Source organism: Chlorocebus sabaeus, chromosome 22 (genome assembly GCF_047675955.1).
Source record: "Chlorocebus sabaeus isolate Y175 chromosome 22, mChlSab1.0.hap1, whole genome shotgun sequence".
Taxonomy (NCBI): Eukaryota; Metazoa; Chordata; class Mammalia; order Primates; family Cercopithecidae; genus Chlorocebus; species Chlorocebus sabaeus.
This window is the reverse complement of record NC_132925.1, coordinates 95,377,702-95,392,500: the sequence shown is the minus strand read 5'-3', so window position 1 is coordinate 95,392,500 and position 14,799 is coordinate 95,377,702. Positions and strand designations below refer to the sequence as shown.

At 46.9% G+C, this 14,799-nt stretch overlaps 1 protein-coding gene across 3 annotated transcripts in view; it reads right to left on the bottom strand.

Annotated features, from left to right (window-relative positions):
* Positions 1-4,659: 4,659 nt before the first annotated feature.
* Positions 4,660-14,799, bottom strand: part of ZNF445 (zinc finger protein 445) — a 36,588-nt gene continuing 26,448 nt past the window's right edge. The window contains exons 3-7 of one of the 3 annotated variants that reach the window (XM_007983868.3): positions 14,275-14,443; positions 13,829-13,923; positions 13,408-13,534; positions 12,477-12,587; positions 4,660-11,731 (exon numbers count right to left, since the gene is read on the bottom strand). In XM_007983868.3, the coding sequence (XP_007982059.1) occupies positions 9,567-11,731; positions 12,477-12,587; positions 13,408-13,534; positions 13,829-13,923; positions 14,275-14,443 (2,667 nt within the window). In that variant the 3' untranslated portion in view covers positions 4,660-9,566. The remainder of the gene's footprint in view (positions 11,732-12,476; positions 12,588-13,407; positions 13,535-13,828; positions 13,924-14,274; positions 14,444-14,799) is intronic. The other 2 variants (XM_007983870.3, XM_007983871.3) reach the window with 2 other exon arrangements.

Below are 14,799 nucleotides of genomic sequence, written 5' to 3'. Positions count from 1 at the left end.
AAAGAATTCAGGGCGAGTCCATAAAGAGAAAGCAAGTTTATTAAGAAAGTAAAAGAATAAAAGAATGGCTACTCCATAGAGCAGCCCCGAGGGCTGCTGGTTGTCCACTTTTATGGTTTCTTGATGATATGCTAAACAAGGGGTGGATTATTCATCCCTCCCCTCTCTAGGCCATATAGGGTAACTTCCTGACATTGCCATGGCATCTGCAAACTGTCATGGCACTGGTGGGAGGGTAGCAGTGAGGATAACCAGAAGTCATTCTCATCACTGTCTTGGTTTTGGTGGGTTTTAGCTCGCTTCTTTACTGCAACCTGTTTTATCAGCAAGGTCTTTATGGCCTGGATCTCGTGCCAATCTCCGATCTCATCCTGTGACTTAGAATGCCTTAACCATCTGGGAATGCAGCCCAGTAGGTCTCGGCCTCATTTTGTTACAGGAAAGGGGTCCCGATCCAGACCCTAAGAGAGAGTTCTTGGATCTTGTGCAAGAAAGGATTCAGGGCGAGTCCGCAGTGCAAAGCAAAAGCAAGTTTATTAAGAAAGTAAAGTGGTGAAAAGACAACTACTCCATAGACAGAGTAGGATGGAGTAACCTCTAACCTGAGGTCAGTCAAGTGTCCTTGCCTTTTATTAAGAGGGGCCTCTAACCCACTCTGTCTTACGAGAAACTCTAACTCCCTCCTAAGTTGGGCCTCTAACCCAATCCCATTCTTTACTTGAGTACCCCATCACTTAGCCAAAGTCATCCAATCAGTGCTGCTGTCTATTTCCTTGGGGTTGGGGAGATTTCTTCAGTATCATCCTTTCTGTGGTTTGCCAGAAATATGTTATAGGACCCCAACACTTACACAAAGGTAGCCCTTGGGGTCAGGGTTTCCGCACTATAGTCCCTTCTGTGGTCACCAGAAATATGTTACAGGAAAGGGGTCCCAATTCAATCCTAGAGGCTACGAATGCCTTTCTGAGAATGCAGGCCAGCAAGTCTCAGCCTCATTTTCCTAGCCTTCACTCAAAATGGAGTCGCTCTGGTTTAAACACCTCTGACACTTTTACCCAGCCCCTATTCAACATGGAGTTGCTCTCATTCCAATGCTTCTGACACTATCTCTACAGATTCCCCAGGTTTCTGTAAAAATTGGCGAAATTATGCAATTTGGAGAGTATTGTATCTCCTCAATCACATTCTGCACTTCTCTTTTCTTTTTTTATTGAGACAGTCTCACTCTGTCACCCAGGCTGGAGTACAGTTTGGGATCTCGGCTCACTGCAACTTCCACCTCATGGGTTCAAGTGATTCTCCTGCCTCAGCCTCCCCAGTAGCTAGGATTACAGGCACGCACCACCACACTTGGCTAATTTTTGTATTTTTAATAGAGATGGGGTTTCACCATATTGGCCAGGCTGGCTGGTCTCAATCTCCTGACCTCGTGATCTGCCCACCTTGGCCTCCCCAAGTGTTGGGATTACAGGCGTAAGCCACCGTGCCCAGCCTGCACTTCACTCTTTTAGGCCTTACTGGTACCGGAACACGAATCAAGTTGTAGTTTGCTCTAGGTTTAAAAGCAAAAAAGGGGCTGGGAGCGGTGACTCACACTTGTAATCCCACCATCTTGCGAGGCTGAGGTGGTAGGATCCCGAGGTCGGAAGTTTAAGACCAGCCTAGGCAACATAGGGAGACTCTTAACTCCACAAAAAATTAAAAATTATTATTATTATATATTTTTTGAAACACAGTCTTACTCTGTCGCCCAGGCTGGAGTGCAGTGGGGCGATCTCGGCTCACTGCAACCTCTGCCTCCCGGGTTCAGCCATTCTCCTGCCTCAGCCTTCCAAGTAGCTGGGACTACAGGAGCCTGCCACCACGCCCGGCTAATTTTTTGTATTTTTAGTAGAGATGGGGCTTCACCGCATTAGCCAGGATGGTCTTGATCTCTTGACCTCATGATCCGCCCGCCTCGGCCTCCCAAAGTGCTGGGATTACAGGCGTGAGCCATCGTGCCCAGTCAAAAAATAATTTTTTTTAAAGGAGTCCAGGCATGGTGGCTCACACCTGTAATGCCAGCACTTTGGGAAGCTGAGGCAGGTGGGTCACTTGAGACCAGGAGTCCAAGACCAGCCTGGGTAACATGACCAAACCTTGTCTCTACAAAAATACAAAAATTAGCTGGGCGTGGTGGTGCATGCTTGTAGTCCCCGCTAGTCAGAAGGCTGAGGCTGGAGAATCGCTTGAGCCTGAGAAAGTGGAGGTTGCAGTGAGCTGAGATCGTGCCACTGCACTCCAGCCTGGGTGAGAGAGTGAGAGCTTGTCTCAAAAAAAAAAAAAAAAAAAAAAAAAGGCAAAACGCAAAAAGTGGTGGGCATAGGTCCTGAGCAATGTCAGCAGACTTTTGGAAGACATATACCTCAGGGAAGGCCATTACATGTTCTTCAGGCAAAAGGTGGTTAACTAACATTCAAACTTTCATTGTGACCCTCCCTTCTACTCCCTGCCCCAGCATTAGTAGCTGGGACCCCTCCACAGAAGCATGGATCCAAAGGCCACAGAGCCCCTCCCTGAGCACAGACACTATGTCAGTACAGCAGTCCACCCCTCCTCCATAGATCTGAGTTCAGCTCCACAAGGCCCCTCTTACAATCTCCTACCTTTCAACACTTCTAGCGAAGTCTCTTTGTTCCTGCTTTGCACGTTGCTCCATATGAGGTGGGATCAACAAACTACCATCACTCAAAACTGGTTAGGATTTTGAAACTGATGACACTGCAGACACCAAGAGGTTACGAAAACATTTAGTATTCACATGAGGCTTTCTAAGGAGAGCAAAGAGGGCACCCACGCCAGTCAGTTGGGCTTCAGTGAAAGGAGGGGCAAGTGGCTCTGGTTTTTATTATAGTTATGAAAGCTCGGTGCATTTGTGACAGTCAGGGTTTGCACAGTTTGAACTTCCCCTCTGGCGCAAAGAGGAAGTGCCTGGGCTTTCTTATCAGCTTGTCCAGATCCGGGCAAATTAAGGGGGAAGAGCTTGAAAGCTGTTAGCAGAGAAATATCAAACATGGCTCGGAGACTCTATTCCAGCTCCCCCAGTCCTGGGGTGGCGCCTGCTTAGCAGTTGCTACGTCCAAGACACCTTGCCATTTTCTTCTTGCCTTTTTAGCTACTTAAATATATACACTTCTTTATAAGTTCTCTGCTAAAATAACTGGTGTGGTTTCTGGCAACTAAAACCTGGCTGATAAAAAAATCTCCTTGCTGTTCTTAGCAGGGTTAGCATTAACTTTAAAAGGTGTGGTAGCTGGCATACAAATATTTACTCTCATTTTCCTCATCTAATAAAGTAGAATGACTGAAAAGCATCTCCACTCTCCGGATCCCATTTCTTCATTAAAATTAGGAGTTTATAGCTTCTGGCTTCACTTGTTACTTATTAAGCAAAATTAAGGAGATTTAGGCAAGGAAGAGCTTATAATTTCCTATAAAGTGCATGTCTTGGTGATTGTGTGTCAGTATACAGAGAACATTCTCATTTTCAAAAACAACTGTGGCCTGGTATTCCATCATAAATGTACTAGAGTTACTTAAGCATTCCTTTACTGACAGCCATTTGTATTGCTCCTGTCACCAGAAAGCGGTCGTGATCCAGTCCCCAACAGAGAGTTCTTGGACTTTGCTCAAGAAAAGAATTCGGGCAAGTCCACAAAGTCAAAGTAGTTAATATTAAGAAAGTAAAGAAATAAAGAAGGGCTACTCCACAGGCAGAGTAGCCCCAAGGGCTGCTGGTTGCCTATTTTTATGGTTATTTATTGATTATATGCTAAACAAGGGGTATATTATTCATAAGTTTTCTGGGAAAGGTGTGAGCAATTACCAGAACTGAGGGTTCCTCTCCTTTTTAGACCACATAGGGTAACTTCCTGATGTTGCCATGGCAATTTTTTTTTTTTTTTTTTTTTTTTTTTTGAGAGAGTCTTGCTCTGTCACTCAGGCTGGAGTGCAGTGGCACCATCTCAGCTCACTGCAACCTCCGACTCCCAGGTTCAAGAGATTTTCCTGCTTCAGCCTCTCAAGTAGCTGGGATTACAGGCGCGTGCCACCACGCCCAGCTAATTTTTGTATTTTTCAGTAGTGACAGGGTTTCACCATGTTGGCCAGGCTGCTATCTCCTGAACTCATGATCTGCTCTCCTTGGCCTCCTAAAGTGCTGGGATTACAGGCGTGAGCCACTGCGCCAGGCCTGCCACAGCATTTGTAAACTGTCATGGTACTGGTGGGAATGTCTGTTAGCATGCTAATACATTGTAATTACAGTATAATTACAGCAGTGAGGACAACCAGAGGTCACTTTCATTGCCATCTTGGTTTTGACCGGCTTCTTTACCACATGCTGTTTTATTGGCAAGGTCTTTATGACTGTATTTTGTGCTGACCTCCTATCTCATCACATGACTTGGAATGCCTAACCTTCTGGGAATGCAGCCCAGTACGTCTCAGCCTTATTTTACCCAGTCCCTATTCAAGATGGAGTCACTCTGGTTCAAACGCCTCTGACACTCCCAATTTTTGCAGGTGAGGAAATAGAAGCCTTGAAAGATTAGGTGGCTCACTTTAAGTAACATCATGTACCTGGCAGGGATTTCTATAAAATCATAAGATGTCAGAGACCATGCTTAAGAAATATTTTTACTTTGAAACACTTTAAGCAAACAGTGAAAAAGAACCCACCACACTATCCTGTTAAAATCTTAACATTCTGATGCCTCTGCATCAATTTTTAGAAAGAAAGAAAGAAAACACAACTGAAGCCCCCATGTACCCTCCCCAAATCCATCAGGTCTCCTGCCTTAGGAAGGCAGAATGGTGACTTGCACACATCATTCCAATACAGGATTTCATTTCATATTATTTGAATCCACAGAAAATAGATTACTGTGCAAAACAATAACACTTTCTATATGTCCACAATGCTTACATGCTAGACACTATTCTAAGCATTTTACATGCATTACTTCATTGACCACCCCCCACCCACAATCACCCTGTGAGATTGCCACTACGATCCCATTTTATAGAAAAGGTGAAAAACAAGTTGAAGTAACGTGCCCACAGATACACAGTATGCTTAACTTTACACAAACAGTACCTTGTATGTAGCTTCACCAACTTTCTCAGCATAATTTTTCATCTATCTGTGTTGAGACGTAACTCTTTCATATTCACTTTCCAAGGACCAAAAACAACCCATTTATTTATCCACTCTTCTGCTGATGAAATGCAGGCTTTTCCCAATCTTGCTACCTAAACAATACTTCAGTGAAGTCTTAAACTCATTTCTCTGTTCACATGGCACTTCTCTAGGATACATCCAGGAGTAGAGCTGCTGGGTGGGTAAGTGCACACAACTTTCCAAGATTTTGCAAATTGCCTGGCACAGTATTTCTCACAATTTCCACTCCTAAAGCAGTATGAATTATCATTGTTCCACACACTTACCCACACTTGGGTTTTCAAAAATGTGCCAGCTTGATGAGTGTGAGATGGTATTATTTCACATTTCGGACACTCTTGGTCAGCAGGGGTGGGGCAGACCACACTGAACAGGTGACAGAAAGACCTTCAAATGCCCACTCCCGCCATCTGGCACTCCTCGACCCCAACTTCAGCTCCTCCAAGGGAGTGGGGGAAAGGTGGGTATGGTTGGAAGGAACCTGAATGTTTTCCAGGCCAGGACGAGATGTAAGATGAGACCCGGTGCTTAGGGCAATCGGAAACTGTCAACTGAAGCCAAACAGCTCAGAACCACCCACAGCCGGGTTCCTAACCAGCAGGTGTGTGTTTGTGGGTGGCTTCCAGTCAACATTTCACCCCACAGCCCCTTAAAAAAAAACCCAACCCTGACTTAGCCAAACCAACTTCAGTTCCAGACTCCTTAACAGAGGTAATTTTGTGCAAGATCTTTTGTGCATGGCAAACAGATAAATAAGCACCCAACCATGGCTTCCAGAGTGCTTGGTCTGGCTATGGTGACGGGCATAACCAAAAACACAAACATCACCTGACACAGGCACCAAGAGAGGTGGGGCCAGGGGTTTAGAGGCACAAGGGTCAGACAAGGTCAGGCCTTGAAGAATGAAGAGCTGAACTGGCACAGACGGGTGTGGCACTCCAGGTGAAGGGAGGCAGCACAAGGCAGAACACTCTGGGGGGATGGGGTGGGGAAGGGACAGGAAAGCCAAATCCAACACTGATTCTGCCAAAATCTTTTGTAGTTAGCACCAAGCAGTCAGGCTTCTACTTTTTTCCTTTCAGCTAATCTGAATTTATTAATATTTATATAATTATAGTACTTATAGAACTAAAATTATTTGAAAACTCAGGTTATTGGACAAATGGGATCAGCATAATCCCAAATATAAACAGCTTACTTCAGGATAAAGTAATTTCTGTTTTTTGGCCAGGCACGGTGGCTCACACCTGTAATGCCAGCATTTTGGGAGGCCAAGGTGGGTGGATCACAACGTCAGGAGATTGAGACCATCCTGGAGATCGAGACCATCCTAACACAGCGAAACTCCGTCTCTACTAAAAATACAAAAAATTAGCCGGGCGTGGTGGCGGGCGCTTGTAGTCCCAGCTACTGAGGAGGCTGAGGCAGGAGAATGGTGTGAACCCGGGTGACGGAGCTTGCAGTGAGCCAAGATCCCGCCACTGCACTCCAGCTTGGGCGACAGAACGAGATTCCGTCTCAAAAAAAAAAATCTGTTTTTCACTTCATTCTTTGCACATTTTAAAACTTGATTAGAATGTTTAAGAATAAGCACATTTCATTCTATAAAAATGACAGGTCAGGCACAGTGGCTCATGCCTCTAATCCCAGCACTTTGGGAGGCAGAGGTGGGTGGATTGCTTGAGCCCAGGAGTTTGAGACCAGCCTGAGCAACATAGGAAAAAAATAAAATAAAACTTTTGTCTCTACAAAAAAATATAAAAAATTAGCTGGCATGGTGGCACGCACCTGTAGTCCCAGCTACTGGGGAGGCTCAGGTGGGACCTGAGCCTGGGAGGTCAAGGCTGCAGTGAGCTGTGATCCTGCCACTGCACTCCATCCTGGACAACCCTGTTTCAAAAAAAAAAAAAAACTAAACTAAAAATATCCCCATACTGGGGCAGGAACTTTACAAGATGTCCTGTGGCAAAGGGAGCAGAGATGGGAGAAAAGGGGTGCTAAAAATATGATCGGAAAGGGACATTTCCAAGGTTATAACACCCACTGACATGGGAGCTGCACCTCTGAGAAGGCCCTGGTCCTAGAGGTCAACTACCTGATGGAGAGCCTTGGTAAACCAAGCCCTCTTTCACCAATCTCAGGAGTCAGGTAGCACAGCAAATCACTCTAACTTCACACATAAGGAAATCGATGCAGAGGTTCACTGACTTGCTCAAGATCATTCCTGCCAAGAAAAGGCACACCATGCCTGGAACCCAGATCTGATGACTCCAAGACCCTTCCTATGACTCTGGTCCCTGCCCAGCCACTTCTAGTGCCATTTTTGGGACAGTGAAGGGACATCTTCACTGCCATGAACAGCTGCTGCCGTAGGAAGGCAAGAGATGGCGGAACCAAGATGACCAAACCTTCCTGAGGACAAAGCTGAACAGGCATCAGAACACCAACAGGAGACTTCTGGCCCGCCCCCACCATCCCGTGACACCACCACACAATATCAGAGCCTTCATTTTCACCTGCTCATGGCAATCCAGAGCAGATAAGATTATTCCATACTGTACTGAAAAAGACATCTTCCAGGTTGGTTTCTTCTCATTTCAAGAAGTGACCAGCTCCGTGAATGGGCCGCTACAGTCGGGGACACTGCTCTACTATTAAGACATTTTATCCTTTCATTTACAATCTGACCTCTTCAATAATCAGAAGCAATGATTGCTCACAGGCTTTAGCAATAGCACTCCTTTGCCTTTAAGTAATTGATTCTTGCTTTTTGCTTCAACACAAGTGGGTGGGCCAGTGAAGGAGCTCCTTCCAGAACAGGCCGCCTTTTCTCCTGAGAGCAGCAGGCACATGCACTTGTTCCTTCGGGTTGAATCTGATTGCTAGCACCAGATCTCATACAGGGAGAGGGGTATGTGAAGGTGAGAGGGCCCTGCAGTATGCAGGGGCTAGAGACGTGAACACAACAATGGTAATCATTTACATCTGCTGAGGCTGAGGATCCTATAGAAAATTCAGAAACGGAGTGGGGAGGAGTCTGATTTATGGGAACTGGCAGCAAGGGTAACCACATGAGAAGCCTTTCACCCATTCCATTTTACTGAGTCCTTGGATCTGTGGTTAACTCTTATAAAACGTAATTCAGATTCAAACCACATCACTCCTCAACTCAAAATTGTCTAAAAGCTCCCTGCCTCCGAGGCAGCTCAAACCCCTGTAATGACCCATAATGCTCACATGGCCTGGCCTATGGTCTCCCTGGCCCCTCTCCTCCCCTTCCAGCTGGCTCCCTGCACTCCATCCCAGGGGCTTCCTTGCTATCCTGAGGACACCAGACAAGACCCAATCTCCTCTGCCTGCAACTCTCCCTAGACAGTTACCTGCTACCTCCCTGGCCTCCTTCAGGTCTTTGCTCAAATTTCACTTTCTCAGTTGAGGCCCTCCCTGACCAGACTATCTAAAATCACAATTGATCTCCCAATCCAGCACTCCCTCTCACTCTTCTCTGCTTCACTTTGTCCACTACACACATCACCATCCAGAATACTGCATATCCCATTTGTCTGTCATGTGTAAAGATCCAAGATGGCAGGATTTTCATCTGTTCTGGTCCCTGCTAGGTCTCTGGCAAACAAACCAGTGCCTGGTGTATGGGAGTGCTCAGCACATTTCTGTTAAACAGATGGATGCTGCCGCCTATGTAGGCCTGTGGGATGGGGATGGCAACAGGGTACTGGTAGAGCTCCACAAGCCAAGTGTTTGAGTCCAGCATCCTGCTCTCCTCCACCTGCCGCTGAGACCTCTCTAACCCCCTAGCAGATATCCAAAAGCCAGCCAGGAAGACTGAAGCCCCAGCCAGAACTCCCCAGGGGGCATTTCAGAAGACAAGGCATTCTTGATGCTGCTGCTTTTAAAGTCAACAGAATAGGCATGGCCACAGACCAAACTTGAAGATAAATCTAGGATCCCACTGGCCCCTTTCCAGCAGCCACAGCCCATGATGCCACAGATATTTTGTCCAACTGTAAAGGGCAGTCGTCTCTCTCCTCAGAGTTGTGGAAGGAGACCTGACCGGGCGAGCTGCAGGCTATGGTGCAGAGGCCACTCCTAGGGACCCAAGTCTCCAGAAGGGCTCCAAAGAACATGCTGCTGAGCTTCCCCGGCGTCACATCCCAGCAGGCAGGCTGGGGACTCCCCGAGCTTTTAAATCCTTGGGATTCTGTCACTAGCTTCTGAAATAGAAAGGGCTGGGCCCTTTGTGAAGGTTTCTCCACACTGCCTATAATTAAGGGTTCTCTAGCAGGGGACTGAGAACCCTCCCCCACTGTCATTGTCAGGTCCCAGGCTAATCTCTAATATGGTTTTTCATATGCCGAGCCAGGTTTGAAGACCACCTGAAGGTCTTCCCACACTTGGTGCATTTGAACGGCCTCTCTCGAGTATGAAATCTCTTGTGGCTAATGAGTTGTGAACTCTTGTTGAAAGTTTTCCCACAGATGCTGCATTTGTGGCACTTTTTCCCAATGGTTATGTCCTGAAGTCCAGTGAGCCTGGAGCTCTGGTTGCAAGCTTCTTTGCAGTCTTCGAGGGGCATCTCCTCACTTGGTTTTAGCTTCTGTAATCTCAACTTTGTGTCCTGAGAGGAAGACCGCGCAGGTGGGCTACGTTCAGTCTGTGCTGCTCTGGTGTGTTTCCTCTGGTGACTGCAAAGGGTATGTCTTCCAATGAACTCTTTCCCACACCACTGACATTTGAAAGGTCTCTCTGTAGAGTGGATCCTCTGATGGTTAACAAGGCGATAGTTTCTATCGTAAGATTTCCCACACAGATTACATTTATAGCGCTTCTCTCCACTGTGTATTCCCTTATGATCTAAAAGGGTTCTTTTACGTGTAAAGGTTTTCCCACATTCTTGACACCAAAAACGTTTCTCACCAGTGAGGATTTTTGGCTCCACATTTGGAGTCTTTTCACTTTCATGGCAATCATACTGTTTTTGAAGAGAGTGAATCCTCTGATGTCGGTAGAGATTGGAACTCCATCTGAAGGCTTTCCCACACTCCCTACACTTATACGGCTTCTCTCCAGTGTGAACTCTCTGATGGATGAGGAGGAAGGAGTGATTGCGGAAGGCCTTGCCACACTGGCTGCATTTGTAGGGCTCCTCTCTGGAGTGACTGCTCTGAGGAACCTGGAACACTCTGTCCTGACTAAAAGATGCCCCGCCCTCAGGTCTTCTTTTCATGGCATGCTTCTTCTTATGAACAATAAAGGCTGACCTATAGGCAAAGTCCTTCCCACAATCGCTACACTGGTATGGTTTCTCACCTGTGTGAATTCTCTGGTGGTCAACGAGAGTTTTCTTTCTAGTAAAAGTTTTCCCACACTGCTGACACAAAAATGTTTTCTCCACAGCAGGGGCACCCTGGGGCTGACTGCAGTCAGGAGACTGCCTGAAGCCCTCACGACATTCATCTTGTTTGTAGAATTTTTCCTCCTCATGCAACCTCATATGACGAGTAAAGTTTGATCTCCACCTAAAGGTTTTCCTGCATTTGGTACATTTATAGGGCTTCTCCTGGGTGTGAATCCTTTGATGTTCAAGAACATATGACTTACAGTGGAAGGATTTCCTGCACTGGCTGCAGTCAAAGAGTTTCTCCCCACTTTGGTCTCCCAAATGATGATCAAACCCTGAGCTGTAGGTGAGAGCTGCCCTATACTGATTCAATTCAAGAAATTTCTTCTTAGCATGGGTTTCTCGGTGCAGACGGTAGGCTGACAGACGTCGGAAAGCTTTCTCACATAAATCGCATTTATAGGGCTTCACTCCAGTGTGAATTTTCTCATGCCGCGCACAGTTGGAACTCCACCGGAAGGCTTTCCCACACACCCTACATTTAAATGCTTTCTCTTGAGTGTGAAGTCTCTGATGATATGCAAGATGGGAGCTATGACTGAAAGTCCTTCCACAGTCACTGCACTTAAATGACACTCCCACCGTGTGAAGACTCTGCCCATGCTGGTGATGAGAGCTAAGGCTGAAGTCTTTTCCACACACGTCCTTTTTATTCCCTTTCAGTCCAGTATGAATTCTCTGATGTAGGCTGAAGCCGCCAATCATGTGTCTGAGCCCCTTCCCATATTTCTTGTAGTCATAATGGTGTGAATTCATTCTGAAGTGTTTGCCACAGCCATGTTTAAGGGATTCCTTTCTTCCAGAAACTCTCAAATATGTAACATGTTTTAAGTCAAGACTATTACTTCCTGATACTTCAGAGTCTTTTCCTGTCCTGTGACTGAAATTGGTCTCTTCTTTTTTAACTGTTACTTGTATGGGGTTTTCACATTGATCCTTTTGCCTGCTCTTCTGTTGAAAAGATTCTCTGAGCCCAATTCCCTCAGAAACACTTGTCGCAGGACATCCTGATGACACAGCTAAGGTTTCTGCTTCTTCCAAAGGTTCCTGATCTAAGATGAATTTGTTTGTTTTAATCTGGACGTCATCTCCTGACAAAAAACAAAACACAAGAGAATGTACCCTTTTTCCACACTTGGAACTGCAGAAAGCACCAAAGGGCAATAAAATGTCTGGGTGGTGAGGCTTTTGCCTGACTGCCAATACCTTTATAAAACAGTCAAACATAAGGCAAAACATGGAAGATTATCCCAGATTACAGGGAAGGGAGGAGAAAAGCAAGATGGGCAGGGCAGCTAGAGATATGCAGACATCACATCCAGCAGGGAAATAAAAAGGATTAAGAAGAAAGTGTTAAATAGCCAGAGTGGGAGAAGAATCATGGCATTATAGAAAGGTACCCAAAAGCCAAGGGGTGGGGCTCCAAGGAGCACTTGGCTGAAAAGGCTGGAGACCAGCCTATTACAGAAATAAGGACCAAGAAAAGAAAGAACAGGAGTGGGATGAGGGCTCCTAAGAGCAGAAAGGGGTGAGTACAGGAGATTTAGCAAGAGTGCAGGCCATGAGTGAGGAGGAGCATCAGTGAGTGAAAGACAGGAACAGTGAAGCCCTCCAGCAGGCAAGAACTATTATTGAGAGGGCTGCTGGGGAAGGGGGACAGGAGAATAGACATGGCTGGAAGTGAATGACCTCTCAGAGGCCAGCCAGGATGAAAGAGACCCAGTGGCCCAAGCACCCTTACCAACACTGTTAAAGATCTTCCTTCTATAACTGACCTTAAGAAAGAGAAAAGTAAAAGCAGGAGGAGCAGGACCTGGCAGGTTCTCTGGAACTCACCTGTAGGGGCAACACCTGCATTCCCCTTAGGCTGAGCTGCCTGCAAGTTCAGGCCCCATGGCTCCCTTGCTTCCAACCAGGAGATCAGAGCAGGTTTGGTGAATGGTCCCACTGCAGAAGAGAAGGGAATGGGATGAGAAGGGAGATGGATGACACAGAACTACTCTTCAGGACCTCTGGGCCTGAAGTCCTGGTGGGAAGGTGGGAAAAGCCAGGAAGGCAGGCAGCAGAAGAAGCGAAGGAGGCCCAGTCATTTCAAATAGCCCTGAGCAGAGATAAGAGAGACTGACAGAAGTTGACCCCAAAAGGATTACTAGAATTTTCCAGAGGTGAGACTCACACGTCTGCTTAACTGGTTACATCAGCCAACATTTTTTGAATGTCTAAATGGACTAGGAACTTAAAACATATTACCTTTAATCCGTTGTTTTTATTTGTTTTGAAACAGGGTCTTACTGTTACCCGGGCTGGAGTGCAGTGGCACGATCTTGGCTCACTGCAGCCTCGTCCTCCTGGGCTCAAGCAATTCTCCAGCCTCGGTTTCCCAAGTAGCTGGGATTACAGGCGTACATACCACATGCTTGTATTTTTGTATTTTTTGTAGAGACAGAGTTTCACTATGTTGCCCAGACTGGTCTCAAACTCCTGAGCTCAAGCAATCTTCCCACCTGGGCCTCCCAAAGTGCTGGGATTACAGGTGTGAGCTACCACACCCAGCCACCTTTAATCTTTACAATAATCCAGAATGGCAGGCATTATTCTCCCCATTTTTCTAAAAGAGGCTACCAAGGTGCTAGACTAAGTGATCTGGTTAGCAGTTACAGAGCCAGGATCTAAAACCAGGTCAGGTCCCTTTCTATGCAGCAGCACAAAACAACCCAAGAAGGCAGAAATAAAGATAGATAGAAGCATGAGGATATCGATTACTTACCCAGGAAAGCCATGTTCCTATAATTCTCCAGCATCACATCCCTGTACAGGTTTCTCTGAGCAGAGTCCAGCCACCCCCACTCATCCTGGGAGAAGGTCACCTCCACATCCTTGAAAGTCATAGTCTCCTGAAAAAACACTGTGCCCTAGAGCTGGTCCATAGCTCCCAGCTTTGAGGTGGAAGGGGAGAGAAGGGGAATAAACTGGCTCTTTGTGAATGCAGGATGGACCTGGCAAAGGTGAAAGGGAAGACCATCACCCAGCAGAAGACCTCTGGGCTTGAGGGGGATAATCTGGTCTCCGGAACACGGGTCTTTGGATGCAAGGTTACTAGACAGAGAAACCCAGGATGGGGCAGCTGCACTAACCCATTAGGCAGTGACGTGCGGACATCATGAAGGACCAAATGTCCTGTGGCTCACCTGAAGCTGGGCTTTCTGGGACCTGGGTGGTGTTACCTGGTCTCCTGGGCACCCCTCTCTCTGGAAAAGGGCAGGCATCTGGGCAGCAGGAGTATCTGAAGGAGAAAAAGCCATGAGAGAGCGACTCAGCTCTGGACAGCCCACTGAGAGGCCCACTCTTCCCCCCAGTAGAGGACTCCTGGACCCATGAGCAGGTACAGAATGCTGTTAAATACCTATCTCACATGTCCTCAATCTACTGGGGCCAGGAAAGGGGTAGTGGGACAGGGGGTGTAATGGGAGAGGAGCAAGCCACATATGGGTTATAGAATGGATGGAGAGGACAGAGAGCTAAGGGCCAGGACAGAAAGAGTTTCACATGAGAGGACAGATGTGAAAAGACAACACGACAGGAGATGCAAGAAGTGTGGCATAAGGCTGGGGTCTTAAGGCCAGGCAGCAAGTACCGGATTGCCCAGCCAGGAAGTCACGTGCTTCTATTTCATAGGGAGGCTCCAGGTGGTCCCCCAGAGCAGAGCTGCTCCTGAGAGGTGAAGCAAGGGACCATATCTGTGCAGATCGCAGGGCTCCTGTACCCATCCAATGCACATCTGGGCTCTGGGCAGGGCCCGGGTCCTGGCAAGAAGAAAATGTTGTGAGAGGATCTTTCTGGGAATCAGAAAGCAAACTCAGAGAAGAGACCACACGACCAATCTCTAAAGGACAAAGGCCAAGGGATAGGTAAGCCAGGTCTTTTATTACTTCCAGGCAAGAAGAACACCCAGGGAGGTACCTCCAACCACCTCAGCCTCCTTGGGCTTTAATGAGGGCCCTGGGAGAGTCCAGGTAGAGACAGACTCCAGCTCAACACAAGGAAGCACAAGTTAAGTCAGTACAGCACTCTTGTCGGGCCTCATATGACACAGTGCCACCTTCCCATTATCCCTCAGCTCCCACCCCAGGCCTATAACTTAGAAATGAGAGAGAAGGAA